At 44.8% G+C, this 17,492-nt stretch overlaps 1 protein-coding gene across 1 annotated transcript in view; it reads left to right on the top strand.

Moving 5' to 3' along the window:
- The window catches only part of plcd4a (phospholipase C, delta 4a), a 46,318-nt gene that overhangs the window by 15,817 nt on the left and 13,009 nt on the right, over window positions 1-17,492 (top strand). Inside the window, exons 11-14 of the mRNA XM_056594578.1 lie at window positions 4,614-4,770; window positions 5,237-5,353; window positions 5,998-6,176; window positions 6,640-6,772. Coding sequence (XP_056450553.1) covers window positions 4,614-4,770; window positions 5,237-5,353; window positions 5,998-6,176; window positions 6,640-6,772 — 586 coding nt within the window. The remainder of the gene's footprint in view (window positions 1-4,613; window positions 4,771-5,236; window positions 5,354-5,997; window positions 6,177-6,639; window positions 6,773-17,492) is intronic.

The raw sequence follows: 17,492 nt of genomic DNA, 5'->3' as shown, positions 1-17,492 counted from the left end.
CAGCCCTAAAAATTTCTAAAAATAAATAAATTTCGAATTCAATATTTTTCCTTTGGATCCTAGCCTTCCTGTATGCTCCCATGTCACGCAGGTTACACGGAGCGGTCTACCGTTGACAAAAGCCCTCCATAGTGGTCCTCCTGGCCGTGCCCTATGCATTGTGTTCGTTCTGCTCCCTCTGCCCTTTTGTCTCGTCTTGAATGGAAAATTCCACTACTTCTCTACAGACGTAATCTTGCGTTGCCTCCGGGGCGCTCGAACAGGCGTAGTGATCTGGTGATGTGTAGCTCATCTGTCAAACCCATTCTGACTCACTGAAAGGTTTGCTTTTTTTTCAGTGCTTGGATTTTAAGACGTTATCTATAGATGCACTACATTTCGAAAGTCTGGCTTTATCTGACTCTCGCCCTGCTTTCAACTGTTCTTTCCATTCAGTCCGTTCTGTCTGACTTTATCGGACTCTGGCCTGTCTTTATCGGAACCTCCTCTGTCTTTATCAGACTCTCCTCTGTCTTTATAGGACTCTCCTCTGTCTTTATCGGACTCTGACACTGCTCTCGACTGTTTTTCCATCAGTCCGTTCCGCCTGTCTTTATCGGACTCTCCTCTGTCTTTATCGGACTCTCCTCTGTCTTTATCGGACTCTGACCCTGCTCTCATCTGTTCTTTCCGTTCAGTCCGTTCCGTCCGTCTTTATCGGCCTCTCGCCTCTCGTCTGTTCAACCAGGGCCTCAGTACCTCTCCAGTTCTCCATGAGGTTTCCACAGGGTCCTTGGGCCGTAAGGGGATCTGCTCATCCAACACCCGGTGCCTGGTCTGGGTCGCAGCCTCCGAACCCATGTATATTACATAAGGGGTGACTGAGGTTGAAGGACACTCTTTAGGGGCTAAGTAGGAGGTCGGTTTAGCACAGGAGGTAGAGCGGTTTGGCTTGTAACCTGAAGGTTGCTAGTTGGATCCCCGGTTCCTCCTAGCTGAGTGTCCCTGAGCGAGACGCTTCACCCATGGCTGCTCCCTGAAACCTGGCTGGCGCCCTGAGGCATCGACGTTGCTGTCGGTGTGTGAACGTGTGTATGAATGGGTGAATGTTTGGCAATATTGTAAAGCGCTTCGAGTGGCCACTGGTTAGAAAAGCGCGGTATAAATGCAATAGGGAAGAAACACAGAGAATCCAAGCATGTCTTGCGTCGGAAAGAACAAGGTGTAGAGTGCAGACGATGGCGGTAACATCCACCTGAAATGAAACACTCTTCCCTCTGAGGGCATTAATTAACCCACGGTCTCAGCCCTCTCACTAAACCCTATAGCAGCTCTAATTGCCAGGGGCCTGGCACCTAGCTGGAGGGAGGTGGCCCAGAGTTTAGTGTATGTATTACCACAAACGAGACTCTCTCTCTCTCTCTCTCTCTCTCTCTCTCTCTCTCTCTCTCTCTCTCTCTGTATGTTCTGTGTGTGTCTCTCTCTCTCTCTCTCTCTCTCTCTCTCTCTCTCTCTCTCTCCCTCTCTCTCTCTCTGTATGTTCTGCGTGTCTCTCTCTCTCTCTCTCTCTCTCTCTCTCTCTCTCTCTCTCGCTCTCTCTCTCTCCCTCTCTCTCTGTATGTTCTGTATGTCTCTCTCTCTCTCTCTCTCTCTCTCTCTCTCTCTCTCTGTATGTTCTGTGTGTCTCTCTCTCTCTCTCTCTCTCTCTCTCTCTCTCTCTCTCTCTCTCTCTCTCTCTCTCTCTCTCTCTCTGTATGTTCTGTGTGTCTCTCTCTCTCTCTCTCTCTCTCTCTCTCTCTCTCTCTCTGTATGTTCTGTGTGTGTCTCTCTCTCTCTCTCTCTCTCTCTCTCTCTCTCTCTCTCTCTCTCTCTCTCTCTGTATGTTCTGTATGTCTCTCTCTCTCTCTCTCTCTCTCTCTCTCTCTCTCTCTCTCTCTCTCTCTCTCTCTGTCTCTCTTTATGAGCTCACTGCTGAACATATTCCGCCGGTGCGACGCATAAAGGAGTCCCCTCACCGCCTCGTGTCGTTAGCTTGTGTTTCAGCACAAGGGGGTCGGATGGACAGACGCCCGGAATGTCTCTGGACAGACGGTGAGATTGCCGTGTCAACAAATCTGTCAGCAGCCGTGTGCGGCCATGTTTATTCATGAGCATCCGAGACGCTGGAAACACCAAACTGGGAGCACTGACCAGTGGGTCATCGACCAGTGGGTCACCCCGCTGACCAGTGGGTCACTCCACTGACCAGTGGGTCACCCTGCTGACCAGTGGGTCATGGGGGGTGGGGCCAGCGACGGGATCAGAAGGCCGACAACTGGTTACGACTTGCACGATATTACATTACATTTACATTCAGGGCGTTTATCAGACGCTTTTATCCTAAGAGACTTACAATGTTTGTCAGAAGAAAGAGAAACAACAATATAATGCTGTCGGTACAGTAAGGATGTTCATAGACCCAAGTGCCAAGCACTAGCTATCACTAGGTTAAACCATTCCCTGCATACAACACAGATAGCTAGGATACGATGCTACAAGACAGGGCTCTCAAGTCTCATGCATTCGGCGTGAGACACACGCAATTCAACCCATGCACACGCTGACACGCCACACTTCGTGTGTCTCACAAAGAGAAATTACAAGAATAGCGCCCACCAATTTGGGCTGCTATTTAACAGTGGAACAGGTAGGAATCCAAAGGGTTTCCCGTACATAGGGTAACCAGACGTCCACTTTTGCCCGGACATGCCCTCTTTTTGAGACACAATTTCAAAATCGTCCGGGATTTTATTAAAGCCTCATACATGTTGACATTGAATTTGAGTTGCGTTTCTCTGGGTCATTCACAAACTAGTTAGGCTGTTCTGTTCGCTTTGCATTGGTGGAAGTGAGTAGGGGGAGTGGTTAAGTAGAGCCTTCAGATTGGACGGTTTGACTTACTTAGTTACCGTCATGTTTTGTATTTATTTTTTTACCATTATTGTTTTATAGGGACAAACATTAACACATTTCTCCTACAGAGGATTGATAAAGTTTTATCTATTGAACAGAAAGAAACACTTGATCATACTTTGCACACTTTACCACAGCATTGGCCTACTGAATGCCACAGATATATTTTAAGCATTGGACTGAATTCCACATAAATATATAATATGTTTTTGCACGTTTGCAACGTTTAAAAGTTCAGGGAAAAGTATATGCCATTACTGGTGTTGCTTAAGCCAATAGACTTTTGAGGCAGTGTTGTTTCTGAATATTAGTATTAATGGCCAATAATGCTTACTATCATACATTAGTCACCATTTCTGTGGACACATTTGAATGCATTCCCCCCCCCGCCGACAAAATCTCACTCTGAACTCAGTTCAAAACTTGAGAGCCCTGACAAGACTAAGTACTATAACTGAGTACAACATGCAATAAGAATGATAGAATTGTCGTTTCAGTTTGTATTCCGTCGTCATACACAAGGCAGACTCAAAGCGCTTCACATACAATAAAATTAAATAATAAAAGAAAATAGACAAGTTAAAGAAAACAAAGCATTATTACAGTTACCATTATCTCTTTACAGATTAGGCTACTCTTGTTTCAACAACACTTCATTAACTCATCATCCAGTTCAGCACAAGGCTAACTCTCTCTCTCTCTCTCTCTCTCTCTCTCTCTCTCTCTCTCTCTCTCTCTCTCTCTCTTTACTCCACTCCACAAACACACTGTAACTTATAGCACTATGGTCGCTCTTTGGCAGCCGGGTGTCCTGGTGTAGCTTACACCAGCACCCGGGGGGGTGGGGGGGTTGTCTTTGGCTCGAGTCTGGCGGTGCACCCTGGTGATCACCCATGCAGAGGTGACTCCGCCGTCAACGCAGGAGTTCCCCGATGCCAGGCGTGTCACATCTCGCCCCCTGCGCTGATCGTCCTCGCTCACCTTAATTGTCCTCACCTGTCCCTCGTTAACATTCCCCTCCTGGTGGATTTAGTTAGAGGCACTCCACCCTGACTGGTCCTGACGAGCTGGCTGTCGCCCTGAGGGGTCGACTCCGCCGTTGGTGTGTGAATTGTGGCAACCCGGTTGGCTGGAAGACTGGTTGACACGGAAAGTAGGCACGTTCTAGGCGAGTTTAAAGCCGGTTACGGCGTTTATTAACAACAGGGTAGAAGGTTGAAGCATAAGAGTCTCTAGGCTGGGGTCTCCGTGAGCCTCGTAGCCGTCGTGGGGTTGTGCGTCTCCTCCTCCGTTGTCGGTGGGTCGCCTCCCTGCAGTGAGTCCTCGACTCTGCTTTAACCCCTCCACGCGTTCCTCTCGCCGGGTGTTTCCCATCCAGCTGATGAGGATCAGCTGGAGAACGCTCCCTGTCCCTGGCACGTGGCGGGTTGCCACAGAATGGGTGCATGAATGGGTGAATGTTAGGCAATATTGTAAAGTGCTTTGAGTGGCCACTGGTTAGAAATGCGCTGTATAAATGCAGTCTGTTTACCATTTTTTCCTCTTCTCATTTGCAACGGTCCGGACAAAGACTCACCCCCGACTTTTTGTGAAACTCGTTTCAACATTTATTCTGGCTAATGTCAAAAGGCCAGCCACTCACTGCATGTCCTGTCCCCGACCGGGGGGGTGTCTCTATGCAGAAGTCCAAGCAGCATCTTTCCAAGGAGCTGTCTGACTGCGTGGTCTACTGCAAGAGCGTCCACTTCAGCGGCTTCAAGCACAGCCGCCTGCACCAGAAGTTCTACGAGGTGTCCTCCTTCACAGAGTCCAAGGCCCGCAAGCAACTCAGAGACGCCGGTAAGGCAACAGTGACTTTAACAGTTTACTGTTACAGTTTACAGAGACAGTTTACAGTAAGCACCTTAGAGACGCCGGTAAGGCAACAGTAACTGTAACAGTTTACGTTTACAGAGACAGTTTACAGTTACCGTTTACAGTTACAGTTTACAGTTACAGTTTACAGTTACAGTTTACTGCAAGCACCTGAGGGACGCCGGTAAGGCTTGTTGTCGCAGTATTGATGGTGGATAAAAATCCTTATCACGATTATTTCGGTCAATATTGAAATCACGATTTATTCAAACGAGTTTGAAAACATGATGTATTCTAAAAAGTGCAAAAGGCAAAGCAAAACCAAACAGTTCATAGTTTAAAAATAAAATGAAAGTCCAGAGTTTTTGGGGGCAGAGGGGAGCGATGGAGAGACAAAGGGAGAGGGCTTTTGGATAGAGTGGGACCACTTCCTGCGGACCTCTCTCCACAGGCGGGGAGTTCGTGCTTCACAACTCTCGGCTGCTGAGCCGCGTTTACCCCAGCGGCTTCCGGACTGACTCCTCCAACTTCAGCCCCCAGGAGATGTGGAACGCAGGATGCCAGATAGGTTAGTGTGGGTGGGCTTCGCTAAGGAGGTAGAGCGGGTTGGCTGGTAACCTGAAGGTTGCTAGTTTGATTCCCAGTTCCTCCTAGCTGAGTGTGGAGGTGTCCCTGAGCGAGACGCCTCACCCTGACTGCTCCTGTCCAGCTGGCTGTCGCCCTGAGGGATCGACTCCGCCGTCGCTGTGAATGGGTGAATGTGTGTATGAATGGGAGAATGAACGGTTGTAAGTTGCTTTGGATAAAAGTGTCTGCTAAATGCCCTAATTGTAACTTAGAATGACTTTGGATCGGTCACCACTTTCCTTTCAGTCATCCGGACAATTAATTTGTGATTAAAGAAAAGCACAAAATTCTGATTTTTCCAATGCTCTCCGTCGACAGACTCGTTCAGTATTTTGACGAAAGAGGTGAGGCGTGTGGGGGAAAAGCCAATTAAGGTGGGGATATCAGACAGGAAGTGAGATCATGGAAACGCTCTTCCTAATGGGTTAAAAATAATTGTAAAAAAATAATAAAAAATAATGTTTTTAAGAAAACATTAATATTTCTGTATTATAATTATAAAACAAATACTTAACACTTTTTGTGTAATTATACATTCTAAATTCCGCCAACATCCCAAAACCCCCTCCCCTTCCCGTCCCCCAGTGGCGCTGAACTTCCAGACGGCGGGCGAGGCCATGGACCTCAACGACGGCCTGTTCCGGCAGAACGGGGGCTGCGGGTACATCCTCAAGCCCAGCTTCATGAGGCAGCCTGGGGGGGGCTTTAACCCCGAGGCCCCCCAGAACCGGGACTCCTACCTGCCCCAGGTGCTGCACATCCAGGTACTGGAGAGACACACAAAATTACCCAAACCTTAAAGTTCCCTTCAGAAAGCAGTACCTTAGTAAAAAAAAAAGTGACATTCCACACAAGTACATTTATTGAAGTTATGCATGTAAAATTACTTATATGTAAAGTAAAGTATTTATTATGTGGTATAATTTTGGTATTATTGAGTTATTATATTATTATAGTATATTATAAAAACATTATATTATAACGAAACATAAATCAATAAAAGTCCTTTACTACATCAATGTCCTTCAAATATTCGCTAAACGTATTGTGTTTTCCGGATAATTATCAGTTGTGTTTATTTATTGCATTATTTATGGGTTGTGTTTATTTATCGGATTGTTAATGGGTTGTGTTTATTTATCAGATTATTTAGCCTATGGGTTGTATTTAATTATCGGATTGTTTATGGGTCGTGTTTATTTATTGGATTATTCATCGGTTATCCAGGTGATCAGCGGGCAGCAGCTGCCCAAGGTGAACATCAAGGAGGGGTCCATCGTGGACCCCCTGGTGAGAGTGGAGATCCACGGGGTCCCACTGGACCAGGGCAAGCAGGAGACCCGCTACATCGAGAACAACGGTACAGTAAAGCTCCCCGTCCTGGAATCATTTGACAGTTTGAAAATGTAAAAATACAACAAAGACATTTTTTCAAAAGAAATACGTATTATAATATAAAATAAATCGTTTACATTTTTTAATTTCAACGATTAACTTTAGGCTTTCAGATGGTAGGATTTAAAAAAGTGACAGTGATATCATTTTAAATGTCTTGAATACACATTAAGTGTCTTCAACGTTGCCGCGGTTACAAATTGAAACGTAAAATTACAAACGCATCTGCTGTGCACAGTGACGGACGGCCCCTCTGGAAATCTGGCAAATGCCAGAGGGGCCCTGGGCTAGAGTATCTGGGTTATAAAGGCCGGGACAAATTAAAAATATGTACAATGCATAGCATTGGCCCCCTGGCTCATAGCTGAGCGGACTAGAATACCTCATGTTGCCAAGTCATATCTAAGGTCTGTCCTATTTACTGGAGGAGTGAACAACGTTCCCGTTGCATAAGAACCTTATGCCGCGTTTCCACTGCAGGGTGCGGTACGGTTCGGTTCGCCTCAGTCCGGGAGGGAGGGGGCGGTATAGCCCAGCTCAATTCCGAGGTTGCGTTTCCACCGCCGACAGTACCCTTAATGGCCGGTTCAGACTACACGATTCTCAGACATTCCTCACATTCCACACTACAAGATTCGAGGGTGCGATGCTCTCTACTTTGTATCATTCACGTTTGCAAGATATTTTGAAAATCTAGGATTTAGAACTAACATAAATGCTTTTTACATTTTTGTCATAAAGGTTCCAGTAGTTTTTATATCTGCTCAATGCGGCACTTCCTCACAGTAGTTGCGTTGCGCGTGACATGAACTATACAAAGTAGATGCAGCAACAACGTAGCCTAGCAACAAAGCGTCAACAATGGATCCCGAGTACCTAGCACTAGGCATTATGCTGGCGGTCCTTTGCACAGAGACGGTTTATGATAGGTTATGATAGCTATTAGCACGTCAACAGCTGATGGCTCCAAACTTACCGGGTAGGTCAAGGGTGTCGGCTATTTCTCGACAGGCTGTTTCCATTTTCACCCTATCGTGAAAGTCCTTCGAGGACACGTCGAAAATGCAGGGACGTTGCTGCCACATTTCCACCAAAGTTGTATCCATTATATTGCTCTATTTTCTATAGTTTTCTTTATTAGCATTCTTCTTGTTATTGATCGCATTCATTTTTGCAGTAGTTACTCCTACTCAGCGTAGTGCAGTGAGGTCAGTTGGGAAACACTGCGCGTGAGTTCCAGCTGTTCGGGGGGTTCCCTCACGCAACTGGGGGCGTGGTTCCCTCATGTCAACAATGTATACGTCATGCGATTCCCCAAAAAATTCTGACATGCCAAACTTTTCGTCGTGGGGTTTTCGAACGTCGCAGACGGAAACATTGCAGATCACAAGCATGTCACATTACAAGACCTCGTCTCGTCGCCGACCTGTCAAAATCGTGTACGATTCGCAAATTTGTCTGCGACGAAAGAATCGGGGCAAAATTGGGCTGAAATCGTGTAGTCTGAACGGGCCATTATGGTAGGCAAGGCAAGGCAAGGCAACTTTATTTATATAGCACTTTTCATACACAAGGCAGACTCAAAGTGCTTCACATATAAACATTGTCATACAATAAAATAAAATAATAGATAAGTAAAAGAAAACATAGGCAAGAAATGAGTAAAATAGAAAGTGCAATGTATTTAAGAGAAAATTAAATTGAAAGTTAAAAAGGCTTTTTAGTAAGTAAAATTGAAAGTGCAATGTATTTAAGATCAGATCAACAGTCTCTCTGGAACCCAAGTCGGGACTACAACCCGACCTAAAGGACAATATTCTAGGACTCTAACCCAGCTTCTAGGACTCTAGCCCAGACCAAAGGCCTTATTCAACAAAACTCTGGACTCTAACCCTTATACACAAACTCAGGACTCTAACCCTTATACAAACAAACTCAGGACTCTAACCCTTATACAATATTCTAGGACTCTAACCCAGCTTCTAGGACTCTAGCCCAGACCAAAGGCCTTATTCAACAAAACTCAGGACTCTAACCCTTATACAAACTCAGGACTCTAACCCTTACAAACTCAGGACTCTAACCCTTACACAAATACAAACTCAGGACTCTAACCCTTATACAAATACAAACTCAGGACTCTAACCCTTATACAAACAAACTCAGGACTCTAACCCTTATACCAGTGGTTCCCAAACTGTGTGCCGCGGCACACTGGTGTGCCGTGAGGCAAGTCCAAGTGTGCCGTGGGATTTTGTGGCAACGCCTACTGCAATATAGTATACAACTATACGAAAATAATTATTTTAATTTACTATATACTACTTTGAATGCACTCATTCCATAATACAGAGGCAAACTCTTTATCTAAAAACTATTTAAGAAATCCTCAAAGAGGATCCCACATTTCGCTGTTCGCGCAGTTGCGCAGGTGGGGATTTAATTTAGACTGACGCATCAAAGGCAGTAGGTCAACACAACATTAAAACATAAACAAGAGGGAAAATGGAGCACTTTCTCGTGCGGAGCAAACAACTACCAACCACCAGTGCAGAGACTGCCGAGTCCGACAACCCACCGAAAGAAAAGAGGGAAAAAACTGTCAGCTGACAGTATCATGAAAGTTACCTGTCTTATGGCTTCAGTTGGACCGGGGATGTCAACATTCCTCAGCCGGAGTGCGTCCTCTGTCGGGAGAAGTTAGCTAATTCTAATATGGTTCCAAGCAAGCTGAAGAGGCACTTGGAAACCAAACATCCCTTCCACGCTGAGAGAAACCTGGCCTATTTCAAAAGAGCGCGGGATCTGAACCAGAGGCAGCAAGACCGTTTGTTGGATTGTGTGAAAGTGTCCGAAAAGGCAATGGAGGCTAGTTACATGTTAGCGGAGCTTATTGCAAAGCAAAAGAAGCCCCACACAATAGCGGAGACACTCATCCTCCCTGCTTGCAAAATAATTGCAGGTGTCATGCTGGGTCCAGATGCCGCAAATGAGCTATCCAAGGTGCCGGCATCTGATAACACAATCAAAAGACGAATAGATGACATGTCAGAAGACATTGAACAACATTTAACAGAGAAACTGCAGGCGAGCGGCAGATTTTCTCTTCAAATAGATGAATCGACCGACATAAGTGGGGCTGCCCAGCTCCTGGCAAACGTCAGGTATGTTGACGGTGACTCTATTAAAGAGACTTTTTTCTTCTGTAAAGAAATGGCAAGCCATACAACGGGAGAAGAAATATTCAAGGTAACTGATAACTACTTAAAAGAAAACAATCTGTGCTGGAGTATGTGCGTCAGTCTGTGCACGGATGGTGCGGCATGCATGACGGGGAGAGTGAGAGGCTTTATTGCAAAGGTAAAAGCACAAAATCCACAAATAATGACCAACCACTGCATTTTGCACCGAGAGGCATTAGTTGCCAAAACCATGCCCCCGGAGTTGACTGAGGTGCTGAATCAGGCTGTGCAGATGGTGAATTACATCAAATCAAGGCCCCTGAAATCTCGCCTTTTCTCCCAGCTGTGCACTGAGATGGGAGCCGACCACCAAAGCCTGATCCTCCACACAGAGGTACGATGGTTGTCTCGGGGGAAAGTCTTATCCCGTTTTTACGAGCTTCGGGAAGAGCTTTTGGAATTTTCACGTGAACACGCTGTCCCACATAAAGACAGGCTCGCGGATGAGAGCTGGTGCGCCAGGCTGGCTTACCTTGCAGACAGATTTGGGCATCTCCACGAGTTAAACGCCAAGCTTCAGGGCAGGAATGAAAACATTTTATCATCCACAGACAAGATTCGGGGCTTTATGGGCAAACTGACCCTGTGGCGCGAGGCTTTGGAACAGGGCTCCATGAACATGTTCCCGCTGGCATCAGCTGCGCCACAGGCAGCCAGTGAGCGCGCTATATATGCCGAACACCTTCAGACCTTAAAAGAGAGGTTTGAGCGCTATTTTCCACGTGTGGCGGACATCGAGGACAATGACTGGATCCGAGACCCATTCAACCAGGAGTCCGAGTCCTCAAAAGAGAAGCTCACTATGAAGGAGAGAGAGGAGGGCGCAGAGCTCCGTGCGGACCGCACGCTGAAACTGAAATTTAGTGAGCTCACACTCGATCAGTTTTGGTTGGTTTGTGCATCAGAATATCCAACCATCTCCCACCACGCTATCGACCAACTTCTTCATTTCCCCACCACCTACCTGTGTGAGTTGGCGTTCTCCACTCTTGTTTACATGAAGAACAAGACCAGGTCACGGCTCTCTGTTGAGCAGGACTTGCGAGTGGCCCTCTCCTCCGTGCCACCAAGGATTAAAAAAATCTGTGCGCCCCGACAGGCACATGTGTCCCACTGATTTGTTAGAATATTTACAAAAAAAGCCTGATTCTAAATGTTAGTTATAATTTGTGGGTCAGATTCAGGACCATGCAGCTTTCTCATGGACAGTTCTCTGCTGAATTTCAGTTTCCTTTGCCTCACCTGTCTGGTTGAAATGGGTGTGTTTGATTAAGCCCAATTTGATAAAGTTTAAATATTTTTGTGAAGTATTTTGTTAATAAATATTTCATGAGTAGAATAGTTGTCTTTGTCACATCTTATTTGGCATTAGTAAATAATTATAAACTTAACAGATAAACAGATATTAGTGATAACATGTGTTATAAGGCTATTTTGCACAATAGGTGTGCCTTGAAATTTTTATTTGTCCTTTGGTGTGCCTTGGGCACAAAAAGTTTGGGAACCACTGCCTTATACAACCTTTCTCTCTGGTATCAGATCATGTATTTTTCTGGTAAAAATAGAAAATAAAGGGAAAGTTAAAAAGGCATTTTAGTAAAATAAAGGTAAAGTATTTAAGATTTAGCAGAAAGCTAAAGCAAACATAAAAGTCTTCAATCTTGTTTTAAAGGTGCTCAGAGTTGGGGCAAGTCTTAAATCCTCAGGGAGTTTATTCCAGCTATTTGTTGCATAGTAACTAAATCCTGCTTTCCCATGTTTCGTGTTTACTCTGGGGATAATTAACAGATTGGTCTCAGAAGATCTTAGTGTTCTAGTCTTATGTAGTGGAAGCATATCAGTTAAATATTTTGGGCCTAAACCATGTAGGGATTTATAGGTTAGCAACATGATTTTAAAATCAATTCTCTGACCTACAGGAAGCCAATGTAACGATTTAAGAATTGGTGTAATATGTTCACATTTTTTGGTCTTTGTTAAAACTCTAGCAGCAGCATTCTGAACAAGCTGAAGCTTCCTTAGAGTTTGTTTTGGGAGACCTGTAAGGAGACCATTGCAGTAATCAAGCTTACTAGTGATAAAGGCATGTACAAGTTTTTGTAAGTCTTCGGTGGACATGAGCCCTCTAAGTCTTGCTACATTTTTAAGGTGATAATATGCAGATTTTGTAACTGATTTGATGTGACTTTCGAAATGTAAATCAGAATCCATGATAACCCCTAGATTTCTGGCTTTGATTGAGGTTTTCAGGGACAGAGAGTGAAGGTGTTGGGTTACTTTAAGCCTTTCCGTTTTAGCACCAAATACAATTATCTCTGTTTTATCCTCATTTAGCTGTAGGAAATTTCGGCGCATCCAGTCTTTCACTTGCTCAATGCACTGGCACAGCAGATCTATGGGCCGATAGTCATTTGGTGATAGCGATACATAGATTTGCGTGTCATGGCATAGCAATGATGGTCAATATTGTTATTATGCATGATTTGCCCTAGTGGGGGCATGTATATGTTGAATAAAGAGGGTCCTAAGATCGAACCTTGTGGGACTCCACACATCACGTTGGTTGATTCTGATACAAAGTCGCCAATGGAAACAAAGTAGTTCCCATTTTGTAGGTAGGATCTGAACCAATTTAAGACTGTGCCTGAAAGCCCCACCCAGTTTTATAACCTGTCCAAAAGTATTGTATGGTCTACAGTGTTGAATGCAGCACTGAGGTCTAGTAGCATTAGTATTGAGGTTTTGCCAGAGTCTGTGTTAAGACGGATGTCGTTTACAACTTTAATGAGGGCAGTCTCAGTGCTGTGCAGGGGTCGAAATCCTGATTGGAAGGTGTCATAACAACCAGTTGATGCCAGGAAGTGATTAAGTTGCTGGAGGACAACTTTCTCAATGATTTTACTTATGAAGGGCAGATTTGATATTGGTCTGTAGTTGTTAATAATAGAGGTATCTAGGCTCCGCTTTTTTAAAAGGGGTTTAATAACTGCAGTTTTCAGGGCTTTTGGGAAGTTGCCTGACTGGAGAGAGTTGTTAACTATCTGCAATATGCCTATTGCTAGGCAGTCAAAAACATTCTTAAAGAGGTTGGTAGGTAAAGAATCAAGGCAACAGGTGGATGGCTTTAGTTGTGTAACAGTTTCCACAAGAGTTTTAGAGTCAATAACATTAAAGCATGCCATACCTGCCACGTTACTTTTGCCTGAACAGGGTGGTAGTCCAACATTTTTGTTTGAAGTGGAGATATTGATGGCGCGTCTGATGCCTTCAATTTTATCAGTATAAAAAGCTGCAAACTCATTGCATTTCTGCGTGGAATGGAGATCAGGTGGAATTTGTGTTGGGGGGTTGGTCAGTCTGTCAACAGTTGCAAATAGGGTTTTTGCATTATTATTATTGGATTTAATGATATTGGAGAAAAATGTTTCTCTAGCACTTTTTAAGTCTGAATTGTAGGCACGGAGGCTCTCTTTGTAGATATCATGGTGAATATGAAGTTTTGTTTTACGCCAGATGCGTTCAACCTTCCTGCATTCTTTTTTCTGTGCTGTTACAGAAGCAGCTTTTCTCCAGGGTGCCTTTTGCTTTCCAGAAATCGTTTTAACCTTATAAGGTGCAATGACATCCATGACTTTCAAAATTTTCAAATTAAAGTTTTCTACAAGATCATCAGCAGAACATGGGTTGAGAGGTGGTAGTAAGGAGATGGCCTTTCTAAAAAGTACATAGGATTCTTCATTGATATACCGTTTTTTGACAGTATTTGATTTTGTCTGTATGTCGGCAATAAAAGATATATTAAAGAAAACACAAAAGTGGTCAGACAAGGAAGGATCAGTCACAGAGAGATCAGAAACATTGAGGCCCTTTGTGATAACCAGGTCTAGAGTGTGGCCCTTACAATGAGTAGTCTCTTTCACATGTTGGGACAGTTCAAATGTGTCCAAAATGGTAAAAAGTTTTTTTGCACACTTGTCATTCAAATCATCAGTATGAAAATTGAAGTCACCAGTTATAACTAGACAGTCAAAGTCTGTGGAGATGCTAGACAATAATTCTGTGAATTCATCGAAAAAATTTGCAGAGTATGTGGGTGGCCTGTAAATAATTAATAGGAGAACTCTGGGGAGCATTTCAATACAGCACAAAGGTATTCGAATGATGGAAAATCACCAAATAACATCTGTTTCCCCTGAAAAACATTTTTAAATATAACAGCAACCCCTCCACCTCTTTTTCCAGATCTACAGGCATCAAAAAAGTTATAGTTGGGAGGAGCTGTCTCTATCAGAACGGTTGCACTGTTATTTTGTTCCAGCCATGTTTCAGTTAAAAACATAAAATCCAGTTTAGAGGTGGTAATAAAATCATTAACTAAAAATGATTTGTTATTAAGAGACCTAACATTAAGTAGACCCATCCTGATGGTGTTGTTGAGAGGCTTTAAGGTTGTTTTTGGTTTGGATGAAACATGTATGAGATTTGTGAGGTTAGCAGTGTGTCTTAAGTTTCCCTTTGTTTACTCTCTTAGTGGTTACAGCAGGAATGCAAAAGTTGCCATGTTTTGACATAGGCAACCTTGGGTTCAGCAGATTATGCGAAACGTCCTTTATACTTTGTCTACGGCTGAACCCTTTTTTGTCTCAGTAATACTCAGGACTACTATCAGTACAGGGGGCGGGGGGCTGGGGCTCCCTCCGCTTTGGTGTTATCAGCCTGTGGGAATGACCTGGCGATGCTATCATTGACACAGATGCAAGTTTGATGCCTACATATTCCTGTTTCTTAAATTCAGCTGGAAAATCGCAAAGGGAGGAGACAGTGGAGCTGGAGTTGTTGTGGCTATGGGAGAGATGAGGAGGGGGGTGGCCGTTCCTCGCCAAGCCAGCATCAGCGATGGGGGAAGGCACGGTGTCCATGGTGTCGGGCAGGCTGTTGTCTCTCTTCAAGGTCTTTGGTCTGTAATGCAGAGGAGGGGGGTGGCCGTTCCTCGTCAAGCCAGCATCAGCGATTGGGGAAGACACATCGTTGATGGCGTCGGGCGGGCTGTTGTCTCTCTTCAAGGTCTGTGGGCTGTCTGCTATCTGTGTGTCAGATAGTGGCAGAGTAGATGTGTGGGGGAGGCTGTAGTCTCGCTTCTTCTCAACCTGTGCTCTGATTGTGGCCTGTGCGTCAGACCATGGCAAGATTGTGGCCTGTGCGTAAAGCGAGAAGAAAAGATTGTCCCTCAACAGTTTTGAGCCTAACCTGTTTGGGTGTAGGCCATCTGCTCTGAAAAGATATTTGCGCCCCCAGAATAAGTTGAAATTGTCAATAAAGCCCCTTCCTCTTTCATTGCAGACTCTGGAAAGCCATGTATTCAGTGCAAGTAGACGACTGAATCTGTTTATTCCCCTGTCAACTGCTGGTATGGGTCCACTGATGAATGAGTTGATGTGTATTTTGTCCAGTGTATCCAATAGATCAGTGTAATCCCTCTTCAGAAGTTCTGACTGTTCTCTTTGAATATCATTAAATCCTGCATGCACAATAATCTGTGAGATTTTGGGGTTTTCCAATATGATTTTGGCTAGTTTATGGTTGATATCACTAACCATTCCATATGGGAAGTTGCATGTTTTGATCTTCTTACCGGTTATATCCTTGATGGTTGAGTCTCCTATAATCAGAGTGTCTGGTTCATCTGCTTTCTCTGAGATGGGCCGTTGTTGGACGGTGGCAGACACATGCGCAGCCCGCCTCTGTGGCGACTGGTTGTTCCATGTCTGTCCGTACTGTCTGTCCGGACACATTTCAGGGGTCAGGGGTGCACAGGTGGCCGAGGCATGCGCAGCTCGCCTCCATGGCGACTGGTTCATGTTCCGTCTCTGTCCGCACTGTCCGTCCGGACGCATCTCGGGGCTCAGGGGTGCATGGGTGGCAGGCGCGTTCGTGGACTCTTGAAGTGGCAGGAACCGGTTCTTCAGTGGCAGGTTAATTTCAGTGACGGGCTAATCCGGCTGATACATGTAACTTTAGCTTTGGGTAGTTTAGCATTTGGCGTTGAGTGATCTTGTTGATTCACTTTGGTATGTTGTTTTGGCTTAGCGCCGACTCTGTGCCAGTGAGACGCAGCTGGAACTGTCTCTCTCTTGTCCAGCTTCGGGAAGGATACAGTGTAGCTTTGATAATCTTGCTGTATCTGAGTGAGCTCAGCAAACTCACCCATCGGCACTGTATCCTGTAGGAGTCCTTTGCATTTTTCTAATGCTGCTAGTCTCGTTTCAAATAAAGCCACCGTCTGTTGCAGTTTGGTGCAGTCTGTGCATTTCCCAGTCTCCGTGCCTGAAATATCCGAGTACAGAGGCATGTTGGCGATAGGAAAGTCCAAGGCTTTTTCTGCGGTCTGATCCGGGAGTAAAAAGTGCCAAAATGTATTGTTGAATCGAGCAATGGAGGACGACGAAAACAAACTATATACTGTTAGGTATTATGATCATGAAATAAAATAAGATAAAGTAGATCTGAACGATGAATTAAGTAGTTTTTTCCAATGCCTAGCGGAGCTTCGGGAAACATTGTTCGCCCAAGCAAGCGTTTTACGCGACATGTTCATTGTAAAGAATAATACCTCGAGGCTACTGTTTGTTTGTTTTTATCCCCACGTCGCCCGGAAGTGACGGTTCTGTCGACCAATCAACGGAGGGGGCGTGTAGCTCGAATTTTCCAGTACCCTTTCAGGCGTCTCGTCTCGTTTTCAGTACCCCAACGGAGGAGTACTGAAAACGAGGGCAATACGAGTACGGCTCAGTCCGTACTGCACCTTTGTGAACCGAACCGTACCGCACCCTGCAGTGGAAACGCGGCATTACGGGAGGGTAATGATGGTTCCAGGTATTAGTCAAACCCTCAGGCGTTACTAGGGAAACTAAATTATGGCTTGTGAAAAACTTTATATTTGGATTGTAAAACACATGAAAATATAAAACTATGGTCTTAATTTATTTTCTTTGGCAAGTGACCATTAGGGATGGGACAGAATATCAGATTATTCGATTATTCGTTCCCGAGGGTCAAAGTCGATTATTAACATTTGGGGCCCTATTTTAACGGTCTGAAACGCAAGTGGGAAGCGCAAAGCGCAAGTAGCTTTGTGGGCGGTTCTACGGCGCTATCGCTATTTTACAGGCGGATAAATGACGCTTGCGCCACGGCGCAAGTGTCAAAAGGGTTGGTCTGAAGCAGCCTAATTACCCGTAGGTGTGGTTTGGGCGTAACGTGCAACAAACCAATGAGAGTGCCAGCTCCCATCCCCTTTAAGAGCCATGAGCGCATTTGAATCGGACGAGTTGATATTTTGACAGCGCGTCTGCAGTCTCCGATGAGACAGATGCACATGAATTTCAAACTGCAAATGGCTTAGTTTATTGCCAAATAATATGGCCTAATTCACACATGGAATAA

The sequence above is a fragment of the Gadus chalcogrammus genome, chromosome 7, assembly GCF_026213295.1.
Source record: "Gadus chalcogrammus isolate NIFS_2021 chromosome 7, NIFS_Gcha_1.0, whole genome shotgun sequence".
Taxonomy (NCBI): Eukaryota; Metazoa; Chordata; class Actinopteri; order Gadiformes; family Gadidae; genus Gadus; species Gadus chalcogrammus.
The sequence above is the reverse complement of the archived record's forward strand: the minus strand, read 5'-3'. Positions and strand labels throughout refer to the sequence as shown.